The sequence below is a fragment of the Hyperoodon ampullatus genome, assembly GCF_949752795.1.
Source record: "Hyperoodon ampullatus genome assembly, chromosome: 3".
Lineage (NCBI taxonomy): Eukaryota > Metazoa > Chordata > Mammalia > Artiodactyla > Ziphiidae > Hyperoodon > Hyperoodon ampullatus.
In genome coordinates, this window is record NC_136916.1 from 112,900,384 (window position 1) to 112,918,710 (window position 18,327).

General features: G+C 35.1%; 1 protein-coding gene across 2 annotated transcripts in view; it reads right to left on the reverse strand.

Annotated features, from left to right (window-relative positions):
* Positions 1–18,327, reverse strand: part of HEATR5A (HEAT repeat containing 5A) — a gene marked incomplete at both ends in the record, with an annotated part of 101,240 nt that overhangs the window by 21,009 nt on the left and 61,904 nt on the right. For both annotated transcript variants that reach the window (XM_079698964.1, XM_079698963.1), the window contains 7 exons: positions 1,514–1,695; positions 3,078–3,317; positions 5,118–5,297; positions 7,864–8,002; positions 14,090–14,259; positions 15,178–15,367; positions 17,861–18,020. In XM_079698964.1, the coding sequence (XP_079555090.1) occupies positions 1,514–1,695; positions 3,078–3,317; positions 5,118–5,297; positions 7,864–8,002; positions 14,090–14,259; positions 15,178–15,367; positions 17,861–18,020 (1,261 nt within the window). The remainder of the gene's footprint in view (positions 1–1,513; positions 1,696–3,077; positions 3,318–5,117; positions 5,298–7,863; positions 8,003–14,089; positions 14,260–15,177; positions 15,368–17,860; positions 18,021–18,327) is intronic.

Sequence of the window (18,327 nt, forward strand, 5' to 3'; positions counted from 1 at the left end):
CCACAACTCTCAGCCCATGTTGTTGCTATGGAGTTGTGAGCACTGTCTGGCTCCAGGGACCCACACTGGGAATAATGAAAGCTCTCCTGAGGACACCTGCTAGGAGTACTAGGATAGAAGCGCTCTCAGACTCTGGATGCTAAGAGAGCCATCTTGATACCATGTGGAGAGGGCAAACTTGAGAATAAAGCCAGTGCAGAAGAAAGCAGAGCCAACTAAGGTTCCTGAAAACAATTTTCCTTTTCTGCTTAAGTGAGTGGTAATTTTATTTCTATCATTTGCAATTTTAAGAGCATTAAAAATATAACAGAATTCCCCTTAAGTAAGTTGAATTATAATATTTTAGTCTAATGTGATTAGTTGTTATCTAACTCCTGTCCCTTCCTTTTGCTCTTTCCCTAAACATACATTGGCATTACCTGCTGGGAAGATATGATGGAGGCTGCTAACCAACTGGTGAACTACTCTGGATTCCCTAAATGCCAGCCATCAGAAGCTGCCTTTGAATCATGAGAGGTATCCTTGGATGAATGCTACTGAAGGATTACATGTGATGTGTGTGATATAATATGTGATGATTTTGTTATCTTCCTTGTTCCTCCTAGGCTGCTCAATGCACCAGTCAAAAAAACACCAGTTAAAAAGCTTACAAAACCAGTAATAGAAACCTGAATTCTTTTCCAAGTCTAGGGGAAAAAAAGGAGGTTATATCTAGACTAGGAGTAATAATTTGAAGATGAAACCGGCATGTAGCCTAAATGGAATGTTTATTAATGATTTGGTGTTATCTTAGCTTACTTGGATATTTTGTAAAGAATTTCATTATCAAAGCCCTTTGGACTTCCCTGGTGGCACATTGGTTAAGAATCCACCTGCCAATGCAGGGAACACAGGTTCGAGCCCTGGTCCAGGAAGATCCCACATGCCGTGGAGCAACTAAGCCTGTGTGCCACAACTATTGAGCCTGTGCTCTAGAGCCCATGCACCACAACTAATGAAGCCCGCACGCTCTAGGGCCGGCGTGCTGAAACTACTGAAGCCTGTGTGCCTAGAGCCCGTGCTCCGCAACAAGAGAAGCCACTGCAGTGAGAAGCCTGTGCACTGCAACAAAGAGTAGCCCCCGCTCACAACAACCAGAGAAAGCCTGCGCACAGCAATAAGACCCAACGCAGCCAAAAAAAAAAAAAAAAAATTAAAAAAAGAACAATACCTATCCCACAGGGTTACTGTTAAAGATTAACTTAGTAAACGAATGTCAATTTAAAAAAAAGCCCTTTATTCCCCCAAAATTACCAAAAAGGTTTTAATTATGAAAATTAATCTTTAGTGTTATAAAAGACCTGTTTTATGTATTATTTTGCTTTTACATGAAGATTTCTTCTTTAAACATATACTGATTATACTGGTGATATATTAGCAGAGATACATACTCATTTACTTATTAAAAGGTGACATGCCAGTTAGTTTCACAGACTTTTAATAATGATAAAATTCTCTAGTAGAAAGAGCTTACATTGGCTTGATACTGTTCCAGAATCACATGACCTGGAAACTCTGGTTCTGGAATAGTTGCAAATCGCCGAATAACAACTAACAGTGTTTCAAGGCCAGAAAGACGGAGCTGATCACTGTGATCTGTGGCAGCCATAAAAGCCATGCGAATTAAGTCAGCAAGATGTAGCACCAAAAAGTCATCTGCAATATTAAAAAAAATATTAAGAAAAAGAATACGCTGGAACTAAGATTTATGTTGTGATAATTTTTCCTCCTTTTAATTTCACAACCTAGACTTTCTTTTAAGTACTTTTGATTTGATTTACATTTTACTGTTTGTTAAATACAGACTTTAAAGCTGGCTTTACTGCACCAGTGCAAATACTCACATACAAACAACTATCCCAAAGCAAGTAATTATGCAGCTATTCAAAAACAAAGGCAGAATTAGCATCCTTTAAAAGAGTACTAATAGTACCTTCAATAAAAATTTTGTTCAGACTTTCTGATAAAAGTACATTAGAAGGTACTTAGGAGACTGGGTTTTGATGAATTAGGCAGTAATTTAATCATCCTCTTTACATCAAGTTGAGGCTAAAAGACTTAATGTCCCTTTAAAAAAAGTTTTATGTGGTTCTTTATATGGACTACATTACCTTACTTTTTTGCATGTCCTGCCACACACACAAATGATGGGAGCATAAAAATATTTCTAGCTGTGAAATTATAAATGATAATTTATATTATCATTACAACATATTCTTTGGTATAATAATTCTACTGGGGAGAGACATAAGACAATCATTTAACACTGTTCCAACAATAAAATGTTTACAGGTACAACTAACCTTTACCTAAAAAATATGTGAGACTAATTCAAAGAAGTATACTAGTTATAGGTCACACTGAAGAAACCAACTCATCTTAGTGCCAATTACAGTTTTAATTGGGAGCGCAGGAGTCAGTAAGCACCTATATCAGAACAGTGCTCATCACAAATAAGAGACTCAATAAATGCTTGCTTGAAAAACAATTAAAATAGAAATACCCAATTCATACTCTCAGACTGACCATAACAACATCTTGCCTTATGATTCTTTTGTCAGGTAAAGAATATTTCCAAGGCACTGAGACATGAGCATTGAGCCTTTCAACATATGTGCTTAAGTGATTTTAAAAAATTAGACATTAAACCATAACCCACACGCATTTAGGTAAAAATAATAAAACTGAATAAAAGGTCAAAATGGTCTTACAACTCGGTTTACTTTACATTGAGATAAACTTAAATGTTTTCTAGGTAATATCCTTGAAACCAAAATAATCTATGAGCAAAACTGCTCTAAGTTACAATTCAGAAAATAAAATTTAGAAAATTTGGCAACTAGCTAATGTACATACTACTTTCCAAGAACATGACTCTTCTCTATAAACTTAATATATCACATATGTCCACTAAACAAAAGTGAATGCGAATTTAAGAAGTTTAATCATTAAAAACGTATTTGAACATTAAAAATATACTATAGGCAGACAGCATTTCAATGTATATCATTTGGTCTTTTCATTATTATGCCACTTACTTCTTGAATCCCTTTTTTTCATTTCTTGTGCTAAAGCGATGTCAAAATGTGCACTGTGTGCATTCTCACACTGGTTAATTATCCTGCAGACACATTCAGCAGCAAAGACTCTTGTAGCCCATCGCGGATTGGTAGAAGGATGAGGTCTGCCATCATTTCTGATGGTCAGAACTGAAGCATCATCCACCTTATCTCCTTCCTCTTCTTGCATTGTATCCACACAAGTTACAGTTGTAAAATCTTTTATCAAGGGAGAATACACACAATCACCATCAGTTGGAAGATATATTTATAAAGGGACACAATGACTTCAAGTACAGACTAGAATTACTGTTGATCAAAATGACTACTAATAACAGTGGTATCTAAAGAAATGCTAAAAAAACTATTCTTAAAAAATGACAAAGTTGTTAAATTATATTTAAAGTGAAAACTGAACATGATACTAGAATAATTATCAGTCCCCTGTATGTAGACGGATATACTTAAGGAAGCTCAGAATTCCCTAGTAGGGAGTGTGGTGGACAGAACTAGAGATGTTGTTTTAACACTGGGGTCTTGAATGAATTTAAGGTTCCTGAACCCACTAAAAATGTCCAAAAATGTTTTTCTCAGGACAGACCCATTGCTGTAATTACAGTCTCAAATTGTCCTGATGGCCAGAGCCATTAAGTAGTAAATTATTTCCCCTTAATACTATACTAACTGCTAACTTATTAACTCTGTTTAACTCGACTTAAATTGGAACTTATGCTATAAAACAAACCAACTTGTTTTTCTTAAATTATCTTGTATGTCAACATTCTTTGAGTGTGATACAATAGATAGCAATGATGTTCCAAATAAAGTTAAGGCGAACTCCTGTCTTAAAACTGAGAGGTAAACAGAGACTGAAATGTGTTTTCCTAATAAGAAGGGATAGAGGCAACTACAAAGGATAAAGAATAAATGGTGAAATAAAGTTGAGCTATTAAAAATTTTTAAAAAGACAGGTAAGATACCAGAAAAGTATCAACCTATCAACCTATCTATGCACATATATTTTTGTCTTTTAAAGAAGTCCTTCTAAGTTCTTAAGTAGTAGGGATAGAGGAGAACATTAAAGAAGGAAAACATGTAGAGCATAATGGTTGAAAGAGCAGGTATAAATCACTGGAAGAGCACCAACAAGAACAGAGGTTGGCAGAGAAGAATATTAAAAAAATGCCAGAAATTTTATGGTACCTTTCTTCCTTTCACATAACTTAACTCAGAGACCAAAGCTACATTAAATTATAAGGCTTAAGTAACTGAGTTGAGAGCTACTGAAATATTATGAAAAGTTAATTAAGATTTTAAAGTCATGTAGGCTAAGGTTTGAATACATCTGTGTGTGTCTTTGGGAAAATTACTTAACCTTTCCAAGTCTTGTTTTCTCTCATGTAAAATGGAATAATACTGCCTACTCATAGGATGGTTAAAGGATTAAATCATATAAAATATGTACAATACCTGGAACAGAATTGGTTTCTATCCTCTTTTTTCCTCATTTGTTTTCTTAGTCTAGGATATAAATTTTAAAGACTCTAACACACTTTCTCACTAATAATTATCTTGTACTAACAAAGACAATAGAGAAATAACACTATATTTTAAATCAACATTATTAAGAGCAGAGAAACTGGCTTGCTCAAAATGTCATAACTCTTGGTGAGTTTTCTATTAAGTTGATTTGAGGCAACACCTCAAATATTTCTCATATGTATGAAAATAAATGATGGGGGTGCTGTAAGTTAGGTCATCCCTTTTATAGCATAAATAACAATTCTAATTTTTAGTTTGTTTTTCACAGGAAAGTCATATAAGACAATTATAAGAGAAAAACAAAGTAGGCTTTTTTAAGTGTTGGACTTAAACACTAGCATTAGAATCTCCATTAAAGAAAACAACAAGCAATTATAACCCAAATATCCAGACTGATAAATTGTCACTAGAAAACAATTTTAGATAATGCTTTTACTTTTAATTTTATTATGTTGGCTGGTAATCACCACTACTTACCAGCTGATGCAGCAAGTACATCTTTACAAAGCTTTAACCAAAAGGAGAGTTTATCCACTGCCATAGATGTGAGCATATGGTTTAATGTCTCTTTGATATCATGGCATAATCTCCCATCTGTCTCTTTGTCAAGTAAGGTCAATAAGGCCCCTTCAAGGCCCACTTCTCTGATGTTAGCATCTGACAAGAAGAAAATCGATGATCTAAGTAATACAGAAAACAAAACTGCCATATGAGAAGCACACACATTCAGTAGTTATTCAATTACATGCAAATATATTCTAAAGAACTAGTCCAAATATTGCACCTCAACCTACTGAGGTCTATTTTAGTTCACAATTCAAGTTTGGTAATTATTCACAACACTGCAAAGTTATTTTTTATGCAATGTCATTGAAAGATAAATCTTTATTAAGAGTTAACTAATATGTTTTCCTTAAATTAGGTAAACATTTAAACCCAATTAGCATTCAATACTTATAAAAATTTATACAATGTTTCTTGGTATGATTATTTTATCTTCTCTTTAAAGTTAATTCAAATAAATAATCATAATTAAGTTTTACTTATTCTGGTACAAAAGCTTTACATTTATTAACATGAGGGTAAAACTCAGACAGAAAACAACTATTGTATGGAGAACAGTGTTTAATTACTGCAACTAAACTACAGTGGTTCTAAAGAAGACTATTGAATTAATATAAATTACTACACAATATTCTCACTGCAAAGTAATAAATCATCTCAAAAAAGAAATAAAAACCTTGATCTAGTATTTATTTCCTCTAATTCTGAAAATGTCAAAAGAACATATACATTTTCTCTTGAAGATTTAACTCATTTGGCAATTATGAAAGCATTTAGTTCTAAAGATTATGCTACTATTTTAAAAGAGGAGTTATCTTTTAAAGATCAGAAGGAGGAGGTAGGAATGTTTCTGATTAGGAGTCTGAAAGTCAGAACAGCCCAATGTAATGTGTGAGTCATGACTGGATCATAAATTTGGATGGGGGTGAGAGGGGTAGGAAAGAGTTTATAAAGGACTTTTTTTTTTTTTTTTATAATGGGAAATTTGTGTGAGGACTGTACATTCTATGAAGCTACTAAATTAATGTTGATTTTACTAGGTATGGAAATAACATGTGGTCATGTAGGAGAATGTCCTTGAAAAATGCAAATAAGTATTTAGGGGTGAACCATCATGATTCCTGCAACCTGCTTTCAGATGGTTTGGCACAAGGTTTGTGTGTGTGTGTATATATACTGAGAGATATATAAAATGAGTATCATAAAGATAGTAGGTGAATTTATGTGTTCACTGCACATTTCTTTCAACTTTTCCATGGGTTTGAAAAATTACAAAACTTTAAAAAAGGAATTATGTAATGAGTTCTTTACTATAAATTTTTTTTTAAATTTTATTTTTGGCTGTGTTGGGTCTTCATTGCTGAGCATGGGCTTTCTCTAGTTGCGGTGGCTTCTCTTGCTGCGGAGCACGGGCTCTGCAATGTGGGCCTCAGTAATTGTGACATGCGGGCTCAGGAGTTGTGGCTCTTGGGCTCTAGAGCGCAGGCTCAGTAGTTGTGGCTCATGGGCTTAGCTGCTCCACAGCATGTGGGATCTTCCTGGACCAGGGCTCAAACCTGTGTCCCCTGCATTGGCAGGCAGGTTCTTAACCACTGCGCCACCAGGGAAGCCCCTTTACTATAATTTTAATCACACAGCTAATTCAATAATTATGTACCAGTATAGTTACATAATAAAATCCTAAAGCAACAAATACAGATAATTCCAGTTGTGAATATAAGTTAAAGGTCACTTTGGGGAGAATACCACACCATGTCCTGCATTAACCATGTATTAACCATGTTCTGCAACCTGTCTGATGACTACTGTAACAGTTCAGCAATGCTGATAAACTCAAGTCAGAGCAAAGGTTTTAATATAATAATAAAACTAATTTAAAGAGCACAGCATGACAGTAAAATACATTATAGATCTGAGAGCTTTAGATATTGGAAAGCTTTATGAAGTCTGAGACCTTCTAAAAGTGTGACAGCACTTGGCAAACTATATACTTTTAAAGTGTAAGATATTATCATTACTATTTTTATAGGCTGTTTGAATTTATATGCATGTTTGAGTTATTCACATAATTTTAAAATGAAGAGACACACTTAAAACAAATCTTACTGGCCAAGAAATCCTTTAATTCAGCTCTAAAATATAGAAAGGGTATAAAAATCCTTTAACTTGAAGCAGATTCATCTATGAGAAATTTTATTGAATGAGATTTAGGGGGAAGAAAGGCATATATGATAAAATGACTTCAGCACTAAATCCAATTTCAATCCATTACTGTGAAAAAACCTGTTTGAAACCAATGGCTCTCAAACTTCAGTACCATTAACATTATTGTAGAAAAATAAGTAAGAGATTGCTGGGCTCTACTGCCAGATTTCTGGCTTAGCAGATTTGGAATGGGGCCCAATAATGTGCATTTCTAACAAGTTCCAAGGTGAGGTGGATGTCGCTGCTGTAGGGGGCCTAAGATTGAGAACCATTACTCTAAACCAGTAACATCACTGGGTGGAATGATAATCATTGTTAGCAATTATCACTTGTAGCAGGTTTAAGATATTATATACTAACTTTTAAATTTCGTTTTAAAAACTCATATTTATATGGAAGATTTAAGATTAAAACAATCTTCTGAGCTGGAGATAATACTGATAAAAAGAATTACCTGGAGTCAACTCTTCTCTGCTATCCTTAGCAAGCATAACAGCATGTTCTGAAACTTCAGCTGCTTCTCTCTGAACAAGCTGACGTAAACAAGCCAGTACTGCTCGTCTCAGTAACAAATAGGGACTACAAAGGTTCACCTGAAAAACACCATTTGGGAAGTAAAAGAGCTGAAATTCTTGGTGGCATTCAATACGTCTAATAGATATTCACTGGACCCCTCCTGATTGTGTCCAGCCCACTAATGGGCTGGACACAATTTATTAAATACACAGAAACTTCAACTATCCTAGCACATATTTTTTATTATACAACTTAGAAACTGCTTAAGGAGTAATACATGTACTTATTAGGCAATATTCATAAACAAATCCAAGCAAAAGCCTCCTGACAATGTTAGAAGACATGAAATTTATATGAGTAAAACAGTTTTGAGAGACAAAAGAGATACAACTGAGAAAGAATTTATTTGCAGCTTATATATATATGTGCTCATGGAACTATATTATAATGTTTTATGAATCTCTAAGTAGAAGTTTATACAAATCCATATAAGCACTGTAGCATACTGGTTAAAATGGAGGCTCTGGAGTCAAACTGTCTCAGTTTGAGTCCTAGATCCATGACTTACTAGCTGTGTGACCTTGGGCAATTTATTTAACCTCTCTGTGTCTCAGTTTCCTCATTTGTTATATGGAGATAACACTAACCCCATCTCACAGGGCTGTCGTGAAGTCAACACAAAGAAACATGCAAAAGTGCTTAGCACAGTACCTGGCAAATAGTAAGCACTCGATAAATGTTAGTTATTATAAATGCAGCGTCTATCAGTAGTAGTTTATTCAGATGCCATACATAGTAAGTAAATGCATTTTCAAATAAAGGCAGAAAGAGTCTTACTCAGAAAACATATTCACCGAAAATGCTCTCTAGAAACAACATTATAGATAGCAAATTTTATACATGTATATCTACTTACATATGAATATACATATATGTACATAGATATGTAAATGTCTTAGCAATAGAGAATATTTCTGCTCAGAATGATAGGCTCAATACATATTCTTTTTACTGAGAAGTATTTAAACCATGTAGATCTCAATAGGTTGTGTCTACCTAGGGTAAATGATACAATTGGTGATGTACCTTAAATGAGCAATTAAAACAAGTCAAAGGTTTCTGGATACCAATTCTTAATGATTTCATAAGTAGAATAAAGCCTAGAGATTTTGAAATTTATTTTGTCCTATGAAAATAAAGACCATGTCTTATAATAGTGATTTTTCTGAGCAAAATTTTAGAAATAATGGCATAATTCATATATGTGCCTTTAGATCTGGTTTATGTGTCAAAGACAGGACTGAAGTAGGTGAGTCTGTTGAAAAGAGCAGAGGCAAAATTCTGAGGAAAAGAGTAGGTAGTGGCAGCTGGTTTGTGATATATGATACATGCAAAGAGAGCTAAATCCTTAATTTTATCAGAAGATAAAAGGCAAGAAAAGTTTGTGAATATATTAGCAGTGAAACATACAGATGAGAACTGCTTTATAAATATGTTCTATTATACCCTCAAGCTATATCATGAACTCAAAAGTGGAAAGACAGGAATGCCATTCACAAAGTCTCAAGGTCATGTCATTCTAGTCATGTTTAAGAACTCTGCTGTTAGAAACTAGTACACAGGATAACAGAGAAGTTAAAATGTAAACAATTAGGTTTATTCATGCCCAAGATTACGGCTATATTTAACAACGACAAAAAAAGCACTCTATTAAGACAATTTTAAAGAAAAGTTAATAAATCTACTAGTTACTTTAACTGGAGTTTTACAAGCATATAATACAAGGCAGGTGCAGCGTTTATTCAGGCTAGTCAAACAATCTTTTAGAAAAAGCATGCTCAAAAGTACTCTTTACTGCTTTGGTAGAAAAAATATTAAAGGCCGTCACACAAAGCAAAATGGGACGCTTAATATTTCCATGTCATTCTCTAGCATTTATATTGGGAAGAGGAATAGAGTGGATTAAGGCAAACAAATCAAGCAAGCAAAATACAGAAATTAAATCAAACTGTAATTACAATTCCTTCCTGAAATGAATATATTAAATCAAAATGATGCAAAATTAAGTGCAAGGAGTGAGTGCACCAGCTGGAGAAGGTTAGGGAGGATTTGTTTACATGGGTATTAAATAACACCATGTAACATGCTATACACACTGGACTTTGCATTAATGGTTAGCTTAAACAAAGAGATGCAGAGGAAAACAAGAACATCTACAACCAAAAAAAAAAAACAACAACACAAAGAAACAGCACTGCAAACCTCAAAAAAAGTTAGGAATCGAGGGTCAGGGACCTACCAACACAGAATTATCCAACAAGATCTCCTGCACAAAAACAAATGACAGACTGGTCATGACAAAACCAAAAGATAAATACTAGGATGACTTTGACAACAGTCAGCTAAGCATTAAAATGTAAATGTTGATAGAGCTATCATTCAAACTGGCTTAGCTTCAGCTTTAAAAAATATGCCATAAATACTTCATTTTCCAACTTAAAATATGAGTTGAGGTAAGATTTTAAAAAGTCAACTCAAGATGTAAAGATATAAAAAATACAATAATTTCAAAATGCACATTTGTGTAATTAGGTTTTCCTTTGGAATCTTTCATTAAGCCTCAGGAACAAAACCAGAACAAGTAGACATGAGTGTGAAAGGAGTGATCTGGATTACATTCACATGAACAGGTGTCCAGCAAGGGACCAAGTTAATGGTTTACCTCATCACAAGTTAATTATAGATTTCTTACTCTTGGAAGCCAAGTTTTAAAACTGTGAGTAGTCAGAATTGCAAGTGTAGCTAACGCCAAGTTCAGAATGGAAGTTAAATAGCATGCAGTTAGAAGAAAACCCTTTGCAGTAAGATTCCTTCCTAATGATTAAATGTATTCTGAATAGAGTTTCAGTTAATATGAAAACACTTCATGCTAAATAATTAAGTTCTATGTAGAAAAGAAACCTGATCATAAAGTTGTTAATAGGAAAGCAAAAGCAATTTTTTAAAAATAAATTTATTTATTTTATTTATTTATTTTTGGCTGTGTTGGGTCTTCGTTGCTGCCCGCAGGCTTTCTCTAGTTGTGGCAAGCGGGGGCTACTCTTCCCTGCAGTGCGCGGGCTTCTCATTGTGATCGCTTCTCTTGTTGCGGAGCACAGGCTCTAGGTGCGCGGGCTTCAGTAGTTGTGGCACAAGGGCTCAATAGTTGTGGCTTGTGGGCTCTAGAGCACAGGCTCAGTAGTTGTAGCACACGGGCCTAGTTTTTCCGCGGTATGTGGGATCTTCCAGGACCAGGGCTTAAACCCATGTCCCCTGCATTGGCAGGTGGATTCTCAACTGCTGTGCCACCAGGGAAGCCCCAATTTTCTTACTACAGGGCATACTTTAAAATACAATAATAAATTTAGAATGAAAGCTTTACTAATCAAAATATTAAGATACAAAATTAACACAAGTTTTGCTAACACAAAATTGCTAGTGATAGCAATTTTTGAATTTAATTTCTGTATAAGAAAAATCATTTTATAGCTTAATTATTATGAGTAACATGAATAAGACCTGTAATTGTTACCTCTGATTTTCTCAGTTGCTCTGAATGTTCCTAAAAGAAAGATCTGAGAACAGTCTCTATTCTTTGTTTGTAACCTTCTCAGTCTGGTAAAAGAAAAGAGTACCGAATTTGATCAGATCTAATTCACCATGAATTAGTAGTTAGTCTTGCTCTTTATTTCTCAATAAACTTTACTTAATAAATGAATTCATGTATCAGTTAAAGAAGAAATTTTAAAAGGGTATTAATGGACATTTTCTACTATGATTCAAGAAGAAAAAATGGCAGTATTGTTTTTATTTATTTATTTAGGCTATGTTGTGTCTTCGTTGCTATGCAGGGCTTTCTCTCTAGTTGTGGCAAGAGGGGGCTACTCTTCATCGCGGTGCTTGAGCTTCTCATTGCAGTGGCTTCTCTTGTTGCAGTGCACGGGCTCTAGGCGTGTGGGCTTCAGTAGTTGTGGCACGTGGGCTCAGTAGTTGTGGCTTGCAGGCTCTAGAGTGCAGGCTCAGTAGTTGTGACGCACGGGCTTAGCTGCTCCGTGGCATGTGGGATCTTCCCGGACCAGGGCTCGAACCCGTGTCCCCTGCATTGACAGGCGGATTCTTAACCAGTGCGCCACCAGGGAAGTCCCAGTGTTGTTATATTTAAATGGAGAGTAGAAAGTTAGATCAACTTGCAAAGTAGTGGGTATTTTTCAGTAACTGGTATTGGCAATTGTTCTTCAAATATAAAGAGCAATATTCCTGGGGAAAAGTTGCTGAATGATAAAGGTAAAATTCTTTTCCAGTAAGTGCTGTTTTCTCTAATACATGTTTAACCCAGATAGAAACCAAAGTTTCTATCAGAAAAGTCAGTCATGTCCTCTCTTGAAGAGTCTTACATAATTACGACTATGAAAATCAATATGGAGATAAATACAATTCTATGTTTAAGTTACATGTTAAGAAAATAAAAACAATTACAATTTACTGAGTGGTTATTAAGTGCCGAGGACAAGTGTATTTATAGGCGGCATCTTGTGTAATCCTTGTGTTTTACAGACACGATAACTGAGGCTGGAGGAGGTTATGGGACGTCCCTAAGGCCACATAGATAGGAGGGAGCAGAGCTAAGAGGGTCCATAACTACAAAGTCAATATGAAATAATGAAACGAGAACTGGACAAGGAGTTCAGAAACCTGGATTCTAGGCTTAGAGCTACTACTACCTAGGTATGTTACCTTGGGCAAAATATTTCACTTTGTGGTCTTTAGTTTATATTTTTATTGAGAAGGTTGGTTTTACTGATGTTTGAGGTTCTTTCAAGGTCTGAAATGCACATTTTGTCTTAAGCTTGAAAATGAAAGGTCTGTCTAAAGTAATGATTCTCAACTGTCATGTTACTAAGGGGAGTGTGCTGTGAACATTACAGGGGCAGAAAAAGTTGAAAAGCAACGGTGTCAAGTTGTTTGTTTTTTTGTTTTTTTTTTTTTTTGCCTGCATTGGGTCTTCATTGCTGTGTGTGGGCTTTCTCTAGTTGCGGTGAGTGGGGGCTACTCTTCGTTGGGGTGCATGGGCTTCTCATGGCAGTGGCTTCTCTTATTGCAGACCACAGGCTCTAGGTGCATAGGCTTCAGTAGTTTTGGCACATGGGCTCAATAGTTATGGCTTGAGGGCTCTAGAGTGCAGGCTCAGTAGTTGTGGCGCGTGGGCTTAGTTGCTCCGCAGCATGTGGGATCTTCCCGGACCAGGGCTCGAACCCATGTCCCCTGCATTGGCAGGCGGATTCTTAACCACTGTGCCATCAGGGAAGTCCTCAGTGTCAAGTTTTGACTCCAAGTGTAACTCAACTTTTTCAGGCAAGTCCAGATAGAAACTGGTGATGCTCAAGGTAAATCTTAAAACCACTGATGATTACGAACCATCTCATCAGAACTTTTTTACTGATCACCTTCACCTTTCTATAGTCATTAGACACACTATTAGAACTCAGATATTGATGCATATGCTGCTAGAATATTAAGGAAAAATATTATTTGCCCATCTGGGATGAAAAGAACTTTATATGTAATAATTTGGGAAAGAGGAAGAAGAAGTAGGAAAAAATAGATGTTACCACATAAATATTTCCATGTCCTATAGCATTATATACTACCTGCGATATTAGCACTCAGTATGTCTTTACTGATTAATGAATCAATATTCCAAATACTAAGTTCAACATTAATGGAAGAAAAATGAATCAATATATGAGAGGTTTAAGATATGATTATAGGGGGCTTCCCTGGTGGCGCAGTGGTTGAGAGTCCGCCTGCCGATGCAGGGGACATGGGTTCGTGCCCCGGTCCGGGAGGATCCCACATGCCGCGGAGCGGCTGGGCCCGTGGGCCATGGCCGCTGAGCCTGCGCGTCTGGAGCCTGTGCTCCACAACGGGAGAGGCCACAACAGTGAGAGGCCCACGTACCGCAAAAAAAAAAAAAATAAATAAAAAAGATATGATTATATGAAGTTGCCCCCCACCGCCCAAAAAAGACCAGAACTGAGGGAAAATAGCTATTGTACAGTCTAGAGAATAATTAAATTTAAATTTCCAATAATAGAAGCTAAGGACATATACAATTTTATACTCACACAGAGGCAGCTGACCAGGCTAGACAAGTTGACATGTCGTGGAGCAAACATGTGAAGCTGCTGAAGGCATGAGATGGCCTGAGCTTGGACAAGGCAGTCTGGGTTATCTTGCATCACTGCACAACCCAACAGACAGGAAGTCCTTAGGGTAGAAATGGAAGTACTGTTACCTAAAATGAAAACAGAAAGCTTTTAATAATCGGCCTATAAAATCATTACCCTTTAAACATATATTACTGGGCTTAAAATTTCTTTTTTCCCCCGATCTTTAACTTAAGGTTCTGTGAAGTGAATTTCTTCTACAAAAGCAGGGACAATCCAGGTTATAGATTTTTAGATTATGTTATCTTTAGTCTGAAAGATTTATGGTAACACAAATCATTAGGCAAAGAAGAACCTAAGACTATCTGCAGAACTTTCAGACTATCTGAAAATTTACATCAAATTTTCATGAAAAGTAGAATTAGAAAGTGCTAATAAACTTCACCCTGCTTGTATTAGTTGAGAGTTGCTTTCATATATTAAAATCATGTACTTTGCATTTGAATAGATCAGAATAACTGAGTTTTGGGGCTTTGTCATTTATATCTTAAAAGAGAATAGAGTTCTTTAAACTACTCCATTTCATGTCTGTCATTTTACTTGTTAAGAGAAGCATTTTTAGGACATATCTAATCTTTCTAAATATGGTACTCCTTATCTTTTCAAGGTAAGAAAAATAAGACTAGCATTTATTTTAACAAAATATACAGAGCACCTACTATGTGCCAATCACAAGGGTTTTTCAAATTTTCTCTTATTTGATAGAAGAGGAAACTAAAGCTTAGAGACATGAGGATTTCCCCAAAGTCACCCAATTAAGTAATAGTCGGTGAAGCTTAGATTAAGTTTCTATGTTTTTTCTATCATGTCATCATCTAAGAGTCAAAGTCTTCCCAAGACTGTTCTCAACATTCTGCCCATATATTTGAAAAGAGCATTCTGCTAAACTTCACTTTATTGAGAAATGTTTGAGTCAATAATAGGAACTGAATTCATTTTTACGCATATATTTTTATGTAAAACATCACAAAAGCAGCTATGCATACCTTGTAGCTCTGGACCCAGTGTAGTAATAAGGGCATTCAAACAACGACCAAGGCTTTGGTGAACTTCAGCATGAGTAGGAGGCACATTTAACAACAACATAATAATAAGAGAAAGGGTTGGTTCTGCATGTGTATAATAGAGTGGGCCAGCAGAATCAATTATCAATGAGAGAGAATGCAGTGCCCAGGTCTGTGAAGACAGAGAAAAACAATTTAAAATGTTATAGCAGCATTAAGAAACATAAAACACAATGAGTTGTTCTTTTGCTGAAGCAAGTGATAACGTAATAGCACAGTAAAGTATTTGTGTGTTATTACTAACTTGGAGAGAGAAATGGAGAACTTCAGGAGTTTTAAGAAAATTTTTCTCTTTAAATATCCAGTAAAAAACAATCGAGAGACAAGTGCCTAATTTAGAATGGCATATGTGCATATATCTCAGCACTAAGAATTCCATACAGTGTTTGGTTCTTTAGCTAACAGCTTGAACTAAATCTGGTTTGTTGAAAACTGTTTAATGTTTAATCTATATAGAGAATGAAAATTCAAGTTTTTAACAGATTCAACAATATCTACAACTACATGCAATAATTACAGACAAATCTCTTGAACAGTGTTGAAGAAAACCAGACATAAAAAAGTACATACCATATGATTCCATTGATATAAAGTATAAAAGCAGGCAAAACTAATATATGCTGTTGCAAATTAGGATAGTGGTTATCCTTGGTGGGACAGGTAGTACTAGAAGAGAACATGAGGAGAGTGTTTGGGGTATTGTTCTGCTTCTTGATCTAGGTGCTGGTTACATGGTGTATTCAGTTTCTATACTTTATTCACAGAGATGCACACTTCTAACAGGTGCAGTGTTATATATATATAAAAATAAACATATTTATAAAAATAAATATTATAAATATTTATATTTATAAAATAAATATACATGTTATATATAAATATGTATTTATATATTAAACAAAATGCCTTTGAGCCAAATCTTGCCTGCCACCTATTTTTAGAAATAAAGTTTTGTCGAAACACAGTCATGCTCATCTGTTTACATATTATTTATGGCTGCTTCCCTGCTATAATGGCAGAATTGAGCAGCTGACAGAGACTGTATAACATGTAAAGCCTAAATAATTTACTACCTGGCCCTTTATAAAATAAGTTTGGCAACTCTGGTTCAGACAAGACTGGCCATACACTGATAACCACTGAAGCTAGATGATGGGTATAAGAGGTTCCTTATAGCATGTTCTCTACTTTTATGTATGCTTGAACTTTTTATAACAAGAAGTATCTGAAGAGTCCTCCTTTTAGGAAATCAATTGAGAAACTTTTACCCCTCTTATCAATAGATGTATATGAAAAGCTTACAGTACTTTAAATGCTACAAAAATGAACTCCCATTAGGTGAGAGATAGCAGCAATCAAGAAGAGTCAGATTTGATGACACTGGAGGCCATGGAAAGAATAATTTAAATTAATCAACAAAAGGTAGTCAATATAAAAGGACGTGTGTTCAGAACAGACTTCTTGAAGGGGAAAAGGAGAAATATAATAAACAGAAGCAAAAAGTACCGTACTAAAGGAATGAAGAAAGAAAGAATGGAACACCTTATAAATCAACTCAAGTAATAGATGATGTGAAAAAAAGAAAACTATTAGTAATATGGTAACTCAAGAATGAAAGCTATGTTGGATGTTGAAGTTTAACAGGAAGGTGGTTAAACTGGATGTTAGAATACTAAAAAATGTGGGTTATCAGAAAGGAATAGAAAGAGAGGAGAGCAATAGGAAAAACATTAAGTGCAGATACGAGAATGACATGTGTGGGAGGAAAGTAGGAAGATCAGCTTAGGAGAAGACCAGTACTTTGGGTTAATAACAGAGAAAGTTTCTGGGTCAGTTGATGGGACTTCAATGAGAAGCTGATTTAAGAAGCAATAAGCAGTTTCCCCAGCTTTTCAGTAAGGAAGTGGCAAGATGAAAATCTTTCAGGAAAACATTTTTGGCTTCATATCTAAGGAGAGTTGAAAAGAACTTAAACATAAAGTGATCAGGTAGGAGGCTACTGTAGTAATTAGGGACACACGGGGGGACAGAGATACAATAAGGGGATTAAAAAAGCAGGAAGAATAACAATCATTCAAGATGTGATTAAGATATCAGGAGAATGATGATTGACAGAAATGGGTAAGATATGTATAATAATATGGTAAAGTGGTTAAGAACATGAGTTCAGAGTCCATGACTTATGTTCTTCACCTGACTCCAGTTTTTTAGCTGTGAGCAAGTACTTAGCTTCTGTAAGCCACAGTTTTCTTTCTGTATAATGGGAATATACATACTAGATTACTGTGAGGATTAAATATGTTCATATGTTTAGAAGAATGTAATACAATGCATGATACCTGTTAAGCTCTACAAAATAGTAGACATTATTTTAAGATGGAAGGGAGATCCATTTTCAGAAAATGATATTGAATTTGACTTTAGATACTGAGTATGAAATAAAGATAATGAGATTTGAATTTTAAAAATCCATCAAGGTTAACAATGGCTTTGATTTTATTATGGAGCAAGAATTATTTTATAAATTAGTAATGGTCAATAAAAACATAATCTGCATTATCTACAAATCAAGAATTTCAAGGAAGGTATCACATGAAGTACTTACCTGCACATCAGGAGAAGTGCTGTCCTGAGATAAAGTGTAAAGGATTCCAACACAAGAATTCAAATGTTGAGAAGAACTTATTCCTCCCAAGTACCTATGTAGGGATCCCAAAGCCAATGAGTGTCCTGTTCTGGTAACTGCGTCCCTTGCTGACTTCAGTCTGTGATTATGGAAACAAAAATAAATGACAATTACTGAAACAAAACCAATGCACGCACACTGTCACTTAGGCAAACTTTCTGTATGAAGAGTTGCAAAATTCAGAAATATATTTACCGTTAACTGATAAAAAAAATTCTGAAATAACCTGAAAGGTATCTTGAAAAGAAAAAATTTTAAATAAAAATGTCTTTACCATTATTAATAATTATTTAAATATAAGCAATTTCAATGTCTCTCAGAAATACACACACACTAAATTCATATGGCAGGCATTATTACTTTATCATTAAGTTATACTTTAAAAC